The sequence below is a fragment of the Suricata suricatta genome, chromosome 9 (genome assembly GCF_006229205.1).
Source record: "Suricata suricatta isolate VVHF042 chromosome 9, meerkat_22Aug2017_6uvM2_HiC, whole genome shotgun sequence".
NCBI lineage: Eukaryota > Metazoa > Chordata > Mammalia > Carnivora > Herpestidae > Suricata > Suricata suricatta.
In genome coordinates this window covers 30,215,273-30,228,852 of record NC_043708.1, presented here as the reverse complement: position 1 = coordinate 30,228,852, position 13,580 = coordinate 30,215,273, and the positions used below count along the sequence as shown (strand labels likewise).

At 51.7% G+C, this 13,580-nt stretch overlaps 1 protein-coding gene across 5 annotated transcripts in view; it reads left to right on the top strand.

Annotated features, from left to right (window-relative positions):
• SMOC1 (SPARC related modular calcium binding 1) overlaps window positions 1-13,580 on the top strand; it is a 153,986-nt gene that overhangs the window by 124,368 nt on the left and 16,038 nt on the right. For all 5 annotated transcript variants that reach the window (XM_029952492.1, XM_029952495.1, XM_029952494.1 and 2 more), the window contains exons 8-10: window positions 10,092-10,284; window positions 10,809-10,891; window positions 11,074-11,179. In XM_029952492.1, coding sequence (XP_029808352.1) covers window positions 10,092-10,284; window positions 10,809-10,891; window positions 11,074-11,179 — 382 coding nt within the window. The remainder of the gene's footprint in view (window positions 1-10,091; window positions 10,285-10,808; window positions 10,892-11,073; window positions 11,180-13,580) is intronic.

The following is a 13,580-nucleotide window of genomic DNA, read 5'->3' as shown; positions in this document are numbered from 1 at the left end:
CCGAGGGGTGCAAAGGAGAAGCCGAGAGCCCCAACAGCCATGCCCCTCACTTCATTCCTTCCTGGTGCTAGGGTTTCACTGGGACATGGGAGGCTGAGTGTGAATCAGGTCGCTGAGCCGTGGGGACCTGCACCCGATGCTGCCTAAGTGTCAGATTGTAGGCGAGAGAGAGAGAGAGAGAGACAGAGCATGAGTGAGGAAGGGGCAGAGAGAGAGGGAGACACAGAATCTGAAGCAGGCTCCCGGCTCTGAGCTGTTAGCACAGAGCCCAATTTAGGGCTCGAACTCATGAACCATGAGATCATGACCTGAGCTGAAGTCAGATGCTTAACTGACTGAGCTACCAGGCGCCCCAGCCACTGGCTCATTTTAAATGACAAAAAGGAGCCCAGGCTGTTAAGGGCCTTGTTCAGGGTCACAGGCCCATCAACTGCCATGCATCAGGGCCTCTACCTGGTGCTAAGGGGAAGAAATACAAGGAGCGTGTAAGGAGCCAACTGTCAGGCAATGGGGTGCCGAAGGAAGGGGGCAGTGATGCCGTCCACTCCAGTGGAGAGAAACGTTCCATCACTGATACTGTTTTGAGTTGCTGGCATGGTGATCATGAAAAGTAGACTGATGATTAGTTATATGATTATTTGTTTTAGTTTGCCTCCAGCCAGCGTGCCCCTTTACTGCCTGCATTGGAGCAGACTGTGGCCACTACCCACCCTTAATCCATCCCTGAAGTCCAACTGCAGAGACTAGTTATTCTCGAGGATGGTCAGGAAGCACTCCACACTCGCTGCGGACACTGCTACCTTACACCAGCTAAGACCTTAGACCGTTTATCAACTGACTCTGGGGTCGGGTGAAATGCCTGACATATACTATTTCATCAAATTCTCACTGTGACCCCGTGAGGTTGCAAGTCACAGGTAAGAAACCTGGGACTTGGAGAGCTGGAGAAACTGCCCCAGGGCACAGAGTTAACACATGGTAGAGGCTGGTCCATCTGGTCCCAGAGCCCATGGCCTTGGCCACCACACTGCACTGTGTCTGTTCCAGCCATTGTTGACTTCCATGAAATGGCAACAGAACCTTCCATGTGCCAGGCCCTGGGTGAAGTGTGCAAGATGGGAGTTCTAGGCCCTTGGCCTTGCTTTCAGCCTTGCCAAGAAGCCCAGGTGTCCCCACACTGGCTCCTCTGACTGCCCTGTGTTCCCTCTGGCATTTGGGAACAGCTGTCCCACTGAGGATTGACCCCATCCTCACTTTTAATGGGCCAGAGCTGAAGAGCATCTCTTAACCAGGGAGTCCCTCGGAAGGGGCGCCCTCCTCCAGAGAAGGGGTCCAAAGTCCCTCTGTACGTTAAGATTGGGTGATGATGTCACTTTCACTTCCTTTGGCAGCCCACTCTCTGGGGGAAAGGGCCTTTAGATTAAAGAGGTGGGGGCACCCATTCTGGTGGAGGAGGTGACGTTCCAATTTGCACATATTTGGTTTCTGTTCTCCCACCCCCGCCTCTACTTGATACCCACCTGAGCACAGTTTCAGGGGCGACTTCATTCTGTTTGTCAGTGAGTCTGCCTCTCCCTGGCAAGGCCTCTCCTCTGGGCCCATCCTTTTCCAGGCCTCTTGTCTGTTCTGGAAGGGAGCCCTGGGTGTTGGTTCTGTGCATCCCCGTCCCCTCCAGGGGGTCCCTGGGTCCCTGGAGGACTCAGACTCCGGAGCTGGCGATGGCCACGTGGCAGGTCACCACCGGGTGTGATGGAAGGGGTCACAGTGGAAGGGCGGAGCCAGCCCAGCACACAGTGCTTGGAAGGATGGTCCCCCAGGGGCCGCTCGGCTCCTCCTGTGAAAAAGTGCAAAGTCTACAAGTAAGAAAAATAACCTCTTCACATAGTTGGCTTGAAACCATAGGTGCTAAAACCCTGTGTGGCTGAGTCAACAAAACAGGGCCTGCTCCGTGACGTTCCATAAATCTCTCCTGAAGACTATGGGCTCCGGCGGCGACTCCTTCCCCGGAGACCACATCTCCGGCCCTTGGCAGCCAGGAAGGTCAGTGCCTTGGGACCCGGTCCCACCTGCCCCTCCTCTCGCGTCTGCGGCCCCCTCCTCTCGCGTCTGCGGTCCCCTCCTCGGCAGGGCACGCGACTCCCGCCCTCTCCCCGCTGACTCAGAGAAGCCTGAGGCAGGAGCCACGCGATTTCTTCCGCCTCTGGAATTTCATGTTGTGATTTCGGAGAGGTTGTTTTTCACAGCACAGTTTGTTATTTTGGGTTATCGTTCAGCATTTCATTCATTTTTGATAAGAGGCTAGGCGGGCGTGCGGTATTTGAAGGGGTTTCAGGATAATTGCAGGCGACACCGCGCTCGTGTTTTCCTTCGTGCTCTTGGCCTGGTGGGATGATTCCTTTCACAGCGAAGCATAAATAAGATCCTTGCACTTTCCAGGCAGCTAACCTTTCACTGATTTCCGCCACCCCCCCTCCCCAAATCCAATGCTTGATAGTCTGAGGGTTGAGTGTAGCATTTTCCAAGATGAGTCAAGGGGACAGGCAGTCTATTCTCAGCCTCTGTGGTCTCATCCCCACCGTTTGGCATTTACTCAATGATGGGTGGCCCCAGCTCTGAAATGTCAGGCTGGAACAGGATTCTGCGGCTCGAGAGTGCATAGCCGAGATTCCAATGGTACGGGGGTTCCAAGACGAAATCCTCTTTATGTATCCTTTAAATGGAGGTGCCACAGCTCTGCTAGGAAGAAGGAGCTGGGGCCGGGGTGGGGGTGGGGAAGGGGGAGAAAGGCTGCCATGGAGGCCTCGCTCTTGGGACCTTACGGTGCAGGCGAGTCACAGCCCCAAGGGTGAGGGCTACATGAGGGATCGTCAGTCCTAGACTCATCCCGAGGACCCTGCACACAAGCTTGGGACCCTCATGGAAAGTTCCAGGAATGGAGGGAGGCCTGGGGTGAGGCTAGGTTAAGATCTCAGGACTAGTTCTCCCTTCTTGCTATGTCTTCCAGAACTTTTCTGACCTCTCTGTAGCCTGACATGGGGCCAGCACACACCCAGTACCAGGCAGTGGGAGAAAGTGTGTCCACGAAGGCCCCTGACCTCCTTTGGATCCTCTCTGTGAGCCGTCATCCCATGGGTCACTCAGGATGCCATGTGAGGTCTGAGACCCCACGAGCACTGTCTTCTCCCAGGATACTGCCCTCCATTCCATCAGCCTCCTGCTTCCTTTCCTCTCATATCAGCAGCCCTCAAGCAGGATGGCCTGAGCATCTGCCCTTAATTAGCAACTAACTGTGCCTCCACGGGAAGGAGGGCTTCTGGTTCTTTCTCCAGAAATGCTGCATCATACATCAAGGCATCTTCTCAGTGCACATTTCTTTAAAAAAAAATTTTTTTAACACTTATTTATTTTAGAGTGACAGAGAGAGATAGAGCAGGAACGAGACAGGGTCAGAGAGAGAAGGAGACACAGAATCTGAAGCAGACTCCAGGCTCTGAGCTGTCAGCACAGAGCCTGATGCGGGGCTCGAACTCACAAACCATGAGATCATGACCTCAGCTGAAGTCAGACACTTACCAACTGAGCCACCCAGGCACCCAACCCCATGCACATTTCTATGGCTCTTCTTGGTACTTCTGTGTGTGGTTTTTTGCAAGATAGGGTTTTTTTTTTCTTGCTCTCATTTTTCATATGGACCTCATGATGGTTCATTTTGCACGTGAACTTGACTAGGCTGCAGTGCCCAGTTTCTACACTAGTAGACTAGTGTAGATGTTGCTGCAAAGGCATTTTTTAGATGAGATTAACATTTGCAACTGGTTGACTAAGTAAAGCAGATGACCCTCCAGTAACATGGGTGGTCCTCATCCAATCAGTTGAAGGTCTTAAAAGCAGAAACTGAGGTTTCCTGAAGAAAAGATTCTGCCTCCAGGCTGTAACATAGAAATCCTGCCTGAGGTTTCAGCCTCCTGGACTGACCTATTGGTTTTGGACTCAAAATTGTACCATTACTCCCACTTGAATTTCTAGTCTGCCCACCTGCCCTGCAGATTTTGCACTTACCAGGTCCCCATGATCGTGTGAGCCAATTCCTTAAAATAAATATCTCTTTCCCTCTCCCTGTCTCTCTCTCTATCTATATATCTAGATCTATCTATATATAGATGTATATACACACATATAAGGATAGGTAGATCTAGGTATAGACAGATCCAGGTGGCTGGGTATGGATAGAGATATAGATGTCGATGTCAGTCTGTTATTGGTTCCAATCTCTGTAGAACCTGAATACCACTGACCTGTCCTGACCACTGCCTGCTCCCCACTGCCTCTGTCACCATGGGGCTCCCCTGCTCTTTCTCCAAAGAGTCCACGCTGTGACTGGCTCACGGGTACCTGCTGATTGGGGTTACCCAGGGTCTCAGCTTTTCTGTCTGCTCCTTTTTTGAGCAGCTCCTCTTCTGGAAAGCAGCAACCAGAAAGAAAGGCCAGCCCGAGGACCTGAAACTCGAATCTTCTACTGTTTATGTTTGTTGGCCATTTTTGTTTAAAAAAGAAAAAAGTAATGAAGAAGAAAAGAAAAAACATGATAAGGGAGAAAAAGTTCTCAGGACAAGAGGATAAACTCTGGGCGAAAATCAGGACTAGGGATTAGCCGAGGATTTAGGCTGTCCGCGCTCTCCGTTGCTCCTAATTACCACTGGCAATTGAGAAGCACGGGGCCTGGGGCCAGCGAAGCAGACAGAGCGGTTCTTCATGCTTATCCTGTCTTGGCTGGACACGAGGAGCCCGTGCCCTGGGCCTGCAGACAGAGTTGAGGTTTGTCTGGTTCGGCCCAGTCCTTCCCTCTCCTCTACCCTTCCCTGCCGCTCCCTCCCTACTTCAGGCTTGTGGATGCTAGCATACATGGTGACAGAGGGGGCTGTGTGTTTTCTGGTGACAAGGGCCAGACCGTGTCCTCATTTCTTCCGAGGGCTACCGTTCTGTTGCATTTCTCCTCTCAGGCAGTCAGAGGTTGGAAGTGAGACCCAGAGCACCCATTGCCGGGTGGGGAGCGACCTGCCTCCCATCTCTCCTCTGTACCTTCTGGGGGTAGGATTGTGGGGGTGGGGCACACGAGTGTGTGAGAGCGTGTCACGCATGTCCCCTGGACAACCCTGACTGCTCCTGTGTGCTGCTGATTATGCCTTTCAAGTGTCTGCCAATGGACCTGGCCTTTCTCATCACCATCAGGCCAGACCTTCTGATATTGTCATCCTTTCCTGAACTCGTCAGGTAGAGACAGAATGTTCTAGAGCAGTGGGCGTTTCCTTCTGGGGAGCTCCCTCTCTGAACCAAGGGTCAGGAAGAGACCCTTGAAGTAGACCCTTTGTCTTACATTACTGCAAGGTGAATTCTTGGTACCTGGGAAGACTGGGAGTTGTGAATTTTAAGGTTCATTTGGGAGGTGACTGAAAAGGGCAGAGGGTGCCAGTGGCTCTAAGGATGGGGCTGGCTTCTGGATCCTCAGATACAGAATGAGTTTATGCCCCTTGGTGCCTACTGATTCATATTTGCATGACCTCTGGAAAAGCACTGCAGGAATCATGGATGGCTTGATCTCTCATTGATTGATTGGCTGAAGGGTGTGATGTACTTATACACTGACAGATCTAGGTGTTCCAGCAATAGATTCTGGAATGTTTCTGTGGATCACTGGGTGGTTCCTTGACTCACTCTGTCTGAACTGCACTCCTGGACTCATCTGGCTGGAGGGCCCATGGGGTGGGAGAAGCCCAGAGGACCAAGGTCACACATCTGGCCATTGGCACTGGCTGTGGCCCAAGCTGCTCCTGTTTTCTTCCATATGCTTTTCATCTTCCAGTGGACTGGACTGGCTTCCTTCTGTGGTGGCCTCAGGGCAGCTTCCGGGAAAGTGACAGTTGAACCTGCATGGCCCCTTGAGGCCTAGGCCTGGAAGTCACACACTGTCATTCCTGCCCCTTCCATTGGTCAAAGCAAATCAGAGTCAGCATGGATGGGTCTGCACGAGAACATGGATACAGGGAGGTGCGATTCACCAGACCCATTTTCCATTTCTCTCTTCCCCACTAAGGAAAAGAAAAATATGGGTTAGAATAAAAATCAGATTGGCACTTGGCAGTGAGAGCCGGTATTGAAGACAGGTGGAGAGCATGGCCCCGGAGCAGCCTCCCTGGGCTGGATCCCAGGTCTGCCACGTCCTGGCTGTATGACCCTGCAGAAACCACGCAGCCAGCCTGTGCTCCTGGGTCCTTTTCTGCTTGTCGGGGGTAACAGTGACATCTGTCTTGATGCTTTTGATGAGTCTGAAGTGAGCTGATACAAGTCAAGTGCCCAGCACCAAGCCTGGCCCACGGTAAACACTTGGATAGATTGTGGGCTATCAGTATTCATTTCGCTGTTCTGTACTAGCTGGTGTGGGAAGGATTTGGCATTAAGTTTTCAGTTCCAGAGCAAAGAGACCAAATCCTCGGGTACAAGATGTGCAGTGTGTTTAGGTTGAGAACAGTCAGAGGTTCAGAAGAGGCTGTGCTGTGTTGATGTGCAAGTATGTGGTTTTACACACACTTGGCTTTGAATGCAGCAGATTCGGGGTTGTGTGCAAAGCGACTGATCTGGAAGAACTTCACACTGAAAATAAATGTATTTCTCTCCCAGAACAACTGATTAGAGGCCAGTAACCTCTGTGTAAAATTTAGCAAGACACAGGCTTGACTATCTGAAGCCCTTACCTGGGGTCCCAAACCTCTTCCCTCTGGCTGAGCGCCCTTGGGAAAATGCAGGAATCCCTCCAAAACTTAGCATCTTTGTCTACAATCTGGGCATAAAATAAGAGTCCCCACCTCACACCGAAGGCGATTTGGCAAGCAAGGCCCTTTGTCTGTCACCTGGCATGTACTCCGCAATGAATATTTGCTTTGACCGTTAGGGTAAAGATGGTTTTAAGGGAGATTTTTCTCTCTGTTGGAAGATAAATTCTCTGGGTACTCTTCACAAACAGTTCGTGATTTTATTATAAACCTCTCCTGTCTCTTTCTTTGAGGGGTATCTGGAATTTTCAGGGCCTGTCATAAAGTAATAAGCAAACAACCAATAAACCCCACATTTAGCCTTCTCTCTAAGCACCCGTTTTTCCAAATTAGCGAGCTTTGTCACATGTATGGTTTTTACTCCCCACACCACTTGGTGCAGCATCTATGGGAGCTGGCTGGAAACATTTTCAGAACTTCCAGAAGTCTGCCAATGGCCCCCCAGCCACGGGGTCCCACCTTCCTAGATGGCTTCTCTCCACATTTCTGCAGTTTCAGGATCCCCGACGGTGTCAAGTCAGGTTATCATTTGCTCTGCCCCTGGGAAAGCTGCCCCCCACTCTCTTCGCACCTCTCCCTTTCCATCTGATTGATGGCTTTAGAATGTTGGCCCAGAGGATCTTAATTTAAAGCTTCTGTCGGAGGCTATTACATGAACGTGGTGTCCGTAAAAAGCTGTTTTCCTTTGGTTTTTGCTTCTCTGTCACCTTTCCTGTGGCATGAAATATGAGGTCGGGAAATGTAACCAAATTGGGGTTGGGGGAGGTATTGAAAAGCTCTTGTGTAATCCCTGAATGGGGCCATGGCTCCATCCCAGCCAGGGGCCAAAGTCAAAATTCTGAGTCTTTATGTCTCTGATAAAACAATCAGTTTATGTCTCTTACTTAAGCTGTTTCTACAGGCTGTCCTGGTGGTAGTTCTAATCAGGTTTAGAATCCCTTGCCTAAAGTCCTAAAGTCGTAGACTGATTTAAGCTTCTGTTCCTCCAGCCAAGGAGATCCTGTTATGTTTATTTTGTGTGTTTACATTATGAAAAATGTAGTATTCTTTTTCATTTTTCAAATTCAGAGTTATATTTTAATAGTGAATGTGCTCTGCCTAGCTGCCTCCTGCCCCCTTGGTATTTTTATGTCCCTAAGAAAGCAGCCCCCTCTCCCTGCAAAGAGGCTATTTGTTTCCACCCTCTTTCCTAGGATTGAGACAAAGGATCTTTCCCCTGTGGTGTGACTTTTCTTTAAGACAATGTTGAGCTGCCTTGAGTCTCTGTGCACACCTGCTTTGTTTAAACATCTGTGCTGCTCATTTGTGGGTCATTAAGAGAACTATTCATTCAGAGGTTTGGCTCCTTTAAACTTGAGTTGCTGTTATTTTGACCACTTGTGCCGTTCATTGAGCAGCATGAATCTCTAGGTTGCTGATACCAACATCCTGGTTCTAAGAATGGTATTAAAATTTTTTTTTAGATTTTTTCTGTCTTTTATTTATTTTTTTTTTGAGAGACAGAGAGAGACAGCACAAGCAGAGAAGAGTCAGAGAGAGAGGGAGATACAGAATCTGAAACAGGCTCCAGGCTCTGAGCTAGCTGTCAGCACAGAGCCCGACGCAGGGCTTGAACCCACAAACTGTGAGATCATGACCTGAGCCAAAGCTGGACACTTAACTGACTGAACCACTCAGGTGGCCCTAAAAATTTTTTTGTTTATTTTTTATTTATTCTGAGAGAGAGAGAGAGAGAGAGAGAGAGAGAGAGAGAGAGTGTGTGTGTGTGCATGTGTGCACAAGTGAGGGAGGGACAGAGAGAGAGAGATTCCCAAGCAGGCTCTACACCATCAGCATGGAGCCCGATGCGGGGCTTGAACCCAAGAACTGTGAGATCGTGACCTGAGCCGATATCGAGAGTCAGCTGCCCAAGCATCTGAGCCGCTCAGGTGCCCCCCTCAGAATGGTATTTTTATCACACACTGTGAAAATTTCATGAGATGTCCAACCATTCCTGTCATCTTCAGAAGGGAAGTTGTAAAATCGTGTTCATGAAAGAAATAATAAAGTCAATAAATAGACAAGAGGAAACAGTATAGGTTTATGATGTGATCTCTTTTATTGTAAAAACAAAAACAAAAAACAAAAAAAACACAAACAACCAAGTAGGTGTGTATTTTCAGGTGTATGTGCAAAAGAAAAGGTCTGGGAGAGGTAGTATTTAACTTTGGTGGGATTATGGGTTTTTCAAAATTTGCTTTAACACCAAGAAAAGAAACCCAATGCTATTTTTTTTTAATTTTTTATTATGTTTTCATTTATTATTGAGGTAGAAACAGAGCATGAGCAGGGGAGGGGACACAGAATCCAAAGCAGGCTCCAGGCTCTGAGCTGTCAGCACAGAGCCCGATATGGGGCTCGAACCCACGAACTGCGAGATCATGACCTGAGCCAAAGTCGGACACTTAACCGACTGAGCCACCCAGGCGCCCCCCAATGCTATTTTTTTAATAATCAAAAGACGAAAGGAAACACGACAGCAACAACAGAACAGGAAAAGGAAGTCGGCAGGTAGACCATCAAGCGGAATTTTCAGGCCAGCGGTGGCCTTGTGGGGCTGAGGCCTGCCAAGGGGCACCGCGCACAGCCTGGGCCCGGCTGGCGGAGCCAGGTTTGGCTGTGTGGATGCCCTCCCATGTTGGTGCCCAAGGCCGCGGAGCGCAGACACTCCCTGTGTGCGTGTCTCTCTGCCACTGGACGGAGCAGTGTTGTGTCATCGGCTCAGGCCATCAAGCGTCCTTTGCCGGCCCTGCTGGAGCCTGGGAAGGACTGGGGCTGGGCCCTGGCTCTCCCCTTATTGGGCACTGAGCATTGCCCCCTGAGGCTGGCATCTGAGACTCTGTCCTGCTGTGTCTGCGCTTGGGAGAGTGTCTTCTTGCGTCAGCTTGTCAGCTCGCAGAGGTCAGGCTCCTGCACCTCCGCCTCCACGGGCCCAGGGGACCTCAGCAGCAGTCACTCTGAAAACAGTCGGGAAATTCCAAACCGCTATTTGGATGAAGAGCAGCCCTGCCGACCCAGGCTGGCTTGTTGCGGGGTGGAACCTACTGGGCGTGAATGCTAATGAGTCCTGGTAGTGCAGAGGCTGCGGGCCCCTGTGGGAGCCACAGTTCTCCGTGGTGATGCACAGCCATCAGTTCCTTGAGGCCAGGCTGGACCCTTGCTCGGAAAGCAGCCATGACAAGCCACAGGAGGGAGAGTACACACAGGCTGCATCTTCTCTTGCAGAGAAGGTCCATTCGTGTGACCAGGAGAGGCAGAGTGCCCTGGAAGAGGCCAGGCAGAATCCCCGTGAGGGCATTGTCATCCCTGAGTGTGCCCCCGGGGGGCTCTACAAGCCAGTGCAATGCCACCAGTCCACTGGCTACTGCTGGTGTGTGCTGGTGGACACAGGGCGCCCACTGCCTGGGACCTCCACACGGTAAGCCGCTCTGACCCTGCCTCCTGCCCCCTGAGCCCGTCCTGTCCCTTCGGTGGACCCTGGGGTAGGAGACCCAGCTTCCTGTTAGGCCCACCTCATGTTTCCCTGCATTACTGGCCTGGCCTAGTGGGAATGAAGACACTAGGAGAACATTTCCGCTCACGGGCAGATTCGGTTCTGGTCAAAAGACCTAGGTCCTGGATTCTGATCACAATTCTGTCCCGTCAGAGCTGGGTGACCTTGGAAAACTAAGTCACCTCTCTGAACTAAAGTTCACAGGTGAGAAGGCTATGGCCTTGCCTGAGTCACTAGGTTCTCTGGGTCCCAAGGATCCTGGGTACAGACCCCAGGTGGCACCGTTCTGCTGGAGTGGTTACAAGGACATGTCTGAACACGTCTCTGTGGGAACTCTGGTACTGGGATTGCCAGGCAGCTGCTGGCCCTGGGAGCTCTAGGCCTAGTGACAACGGGGTGGTTGTCCAGCTCCTAGCCCCTCCTCACCCCCGGTGTCTCTCTCTTCCCAGCTACGTGATGCCCAGTTGTGAGAGCGACGCCAGGGCCAAGAGTGCAGAGGTGGACGATCCCTTCAAGGACAGGGAGCTGCCAGGTGGGAGACGAGGCTGCCCCTTGCTGGTCCCCCCCACCCCTACCTGTTCTTCACCTCCTGTGGTGCCGAAGCAGCTCCCTCCTCTGTTTCTGCTTCCCCTTCTGTAGGACAGAGAATGGGGTGCCAGGCGGGGCATCACAAGGACCCCAGGCTCTGCCTTCAGATCTCACTTTGTCTTTCAGGCTGTCCAGAAGGGAAGAAAATGGAATTTATCACCAGCCTCCTGGATGCCCTCACCACGGACATGGTGCAGGCCATTAACTCAGCAGCGCCCACTGGAGGTGGGAGGTGAGAATGTGAGCAGGACCCAGGCCCAGCAGGGGATGTGGGTCCCTGACTTTCCGGGTGCTTCAGGAGGCTGGGAGAGGGGCTATGGGTTGGATAGGGCAAGGGGTGGTCCTACCTTCTGCCAAAAGTCTTCACACCCTCTCCCCTCCCTGTTCTTTGGGAACTGCTTTTCTCTACCTTTTAGTTACCTGATTACAGGCAAGTTTAGGGATGACTGGAGACTTCTAGCACCTTAGCATCAGGAGTGGATACACTGGGGTGAGAGTCTAAACAGCAAGAAGGAGGAAGGGCGTGTAATGGGGTCAGCGAGGGCATGGAGGGAATACACAGCACTTGGTGATTTTTCTTCTCTTCTGAGAAGGCAGGAGTCATGTGCCTTTTTGATTTCTGGAGAACCCCAAGGGCTCTGGGCAGTGCGATTGGACATTGGCATAGCCAAATCCAACTTAGTTCAGAAGCTGATATGCTGGCTGAGGCAGTTCTGACATGAGGCTGAAATGTGCACACACCCCAGTGACTGACATCCCAGGCCTCGCTAATTGTGTGCATTAGGTCAGTGGTTGGAGCACGCACACACGCATGCACACACGCACCTGTCCATCCCCCCATCCCCCCATCCAGCACCTGTTGAACATGCACATCACACCGAGCACTTGTCTAGGGACTAGGAATCAGGGACGTGAGGCACGTCCATGCCTCCAAGTACACAGCTTAGTGGGGATACTAGGTTTTAACAGACCCCTGCGGATTGCGTGGTAAGTGCTCGGACACAGTGGAAGAACAGAGAAGCATTCGCTAACTCAGTCTGGAGGAATCAGGAAGGCTTCCTGGAGGAGGTGAGAGTTGAGCTGAGTTTTGAAAGACAAGTAGGACTCAGCCAGTGAAAGAAGAAAAACCACCCCAGGAAAATGGAAAAAACACTGTGGCTCCACATCCAGGGCCCTGGAAGCTAGAGGAGGGGCACAGCAGGGGTGTGTGTGTGTGGGGGGGGGGGTCATTGGGCTCCTACAGCACTGGAGGAAGTACCCATGCTTGGCACGGATGGGCACCTGAGCTGCAAGGCCTAGTTCCTCCGCATCTGCCCAGAGACAGAACTCCGCAAGGCGAGGAGTGCCACCGCGGCGGCAGGTCCAGGCTCCAGGCCTGGGCAGAGGCCCTGGTGCAGCCGCCTTGCTGGCGATCAGCAGGCGCACAAGCAGGGTGTCTAGGTAGGGAGCCAGCACTCCAAGCTCAGTGGTGCTGATCCTGCGGCAGACGAGGCTGGCTATCAGGAAAACCCGGTGTCAGGTCACGTCCAAGTGAGCGCAGAGGTTGCCTCCCAGCTGCCACTCCTGGAAGGTGCTGGTCTGGTGCGTTTCCTCTCAGCAGCCCCATGGGCGCTCTCAGGCTGGCATCTGGGTTTGCACACCCTGTGGATGGCATCGGGCCTCTCCAGGGGGAGCGCAGCACCAAGTCTGAGAAGGTGGAGACGGGGTCTGATAGGCTGGCTGATGGGAACAGCTTGGAGGCAGCCGGCTGTGCTCAGCAAGTGGGCATCTAAAATAGAAGAGGGCCGTGTCCGTGTCTCCAAGAAGAGGGGCCAGGGGAGTCCGTGAAAGCCTATTTATTGCCTTTGTGATTTATGCTTGGAATATGAAAAGATGCCTGTTGTTTCATGCAAAAATAGGGATGCAATACTTGTTAGAAGGAAATGGAGGGGTGCCTGGGTGGCTCAGTCGGCTAAGCGTCCAACTTCAGCCCAGGTCATGATTTCACAGTTTGAGTTCAAGCCCCACGTCGGGCTCTGTACTGACAGCTCAGAGCCTGGAGCCTGCTTCGAATTCTGTGTCTCCCTCTCTCTCTGCCCCTCTCCTACTCACACTGTATCTCTCTCTCAGAAGTAAATAAACATTAAAAAGATTAAAAATAACCAAAACTTCCAGGTCTGGGTGCTTCCCACCCACAACTGCCTGGGGCTCTGATGGACCGCTTAGGGGGCCCGCCTGGTGCTTTCTCCGCACTCCTGAGAAGACTTCACATTCGTCCCACTTGCTTCCTTGGGAGCCCAGCCTTTGAGCATGGCCTGGCCCCAGCCCAAGGCAGACTGAGGGTGCCAGGAAACTACCAGACCTGGCTGGGTCCTGGGCCAGTGGGTGGGGGGCCCATGAGGGCCGAGGGCACAGGTCTGATGCCTTACCCTCAAATCACAGGCTGCAGAGAATCTTTACAGAAAATAAAACCCCAGAAGTGTATAATGTTTTGAATACCAGTTTTTAATACCAACGTATCCTTAGGGAAGAGATTTTTCTTTTTCTTTTTAAAAACCCTCTCTTTTAGGTGTAATTTAGAGCTGGGAGAAGATTAAAAAAGTATTCTTTCCTAAACACATTTTTCATGTTAAGCTCATATTAATGCCCAAACT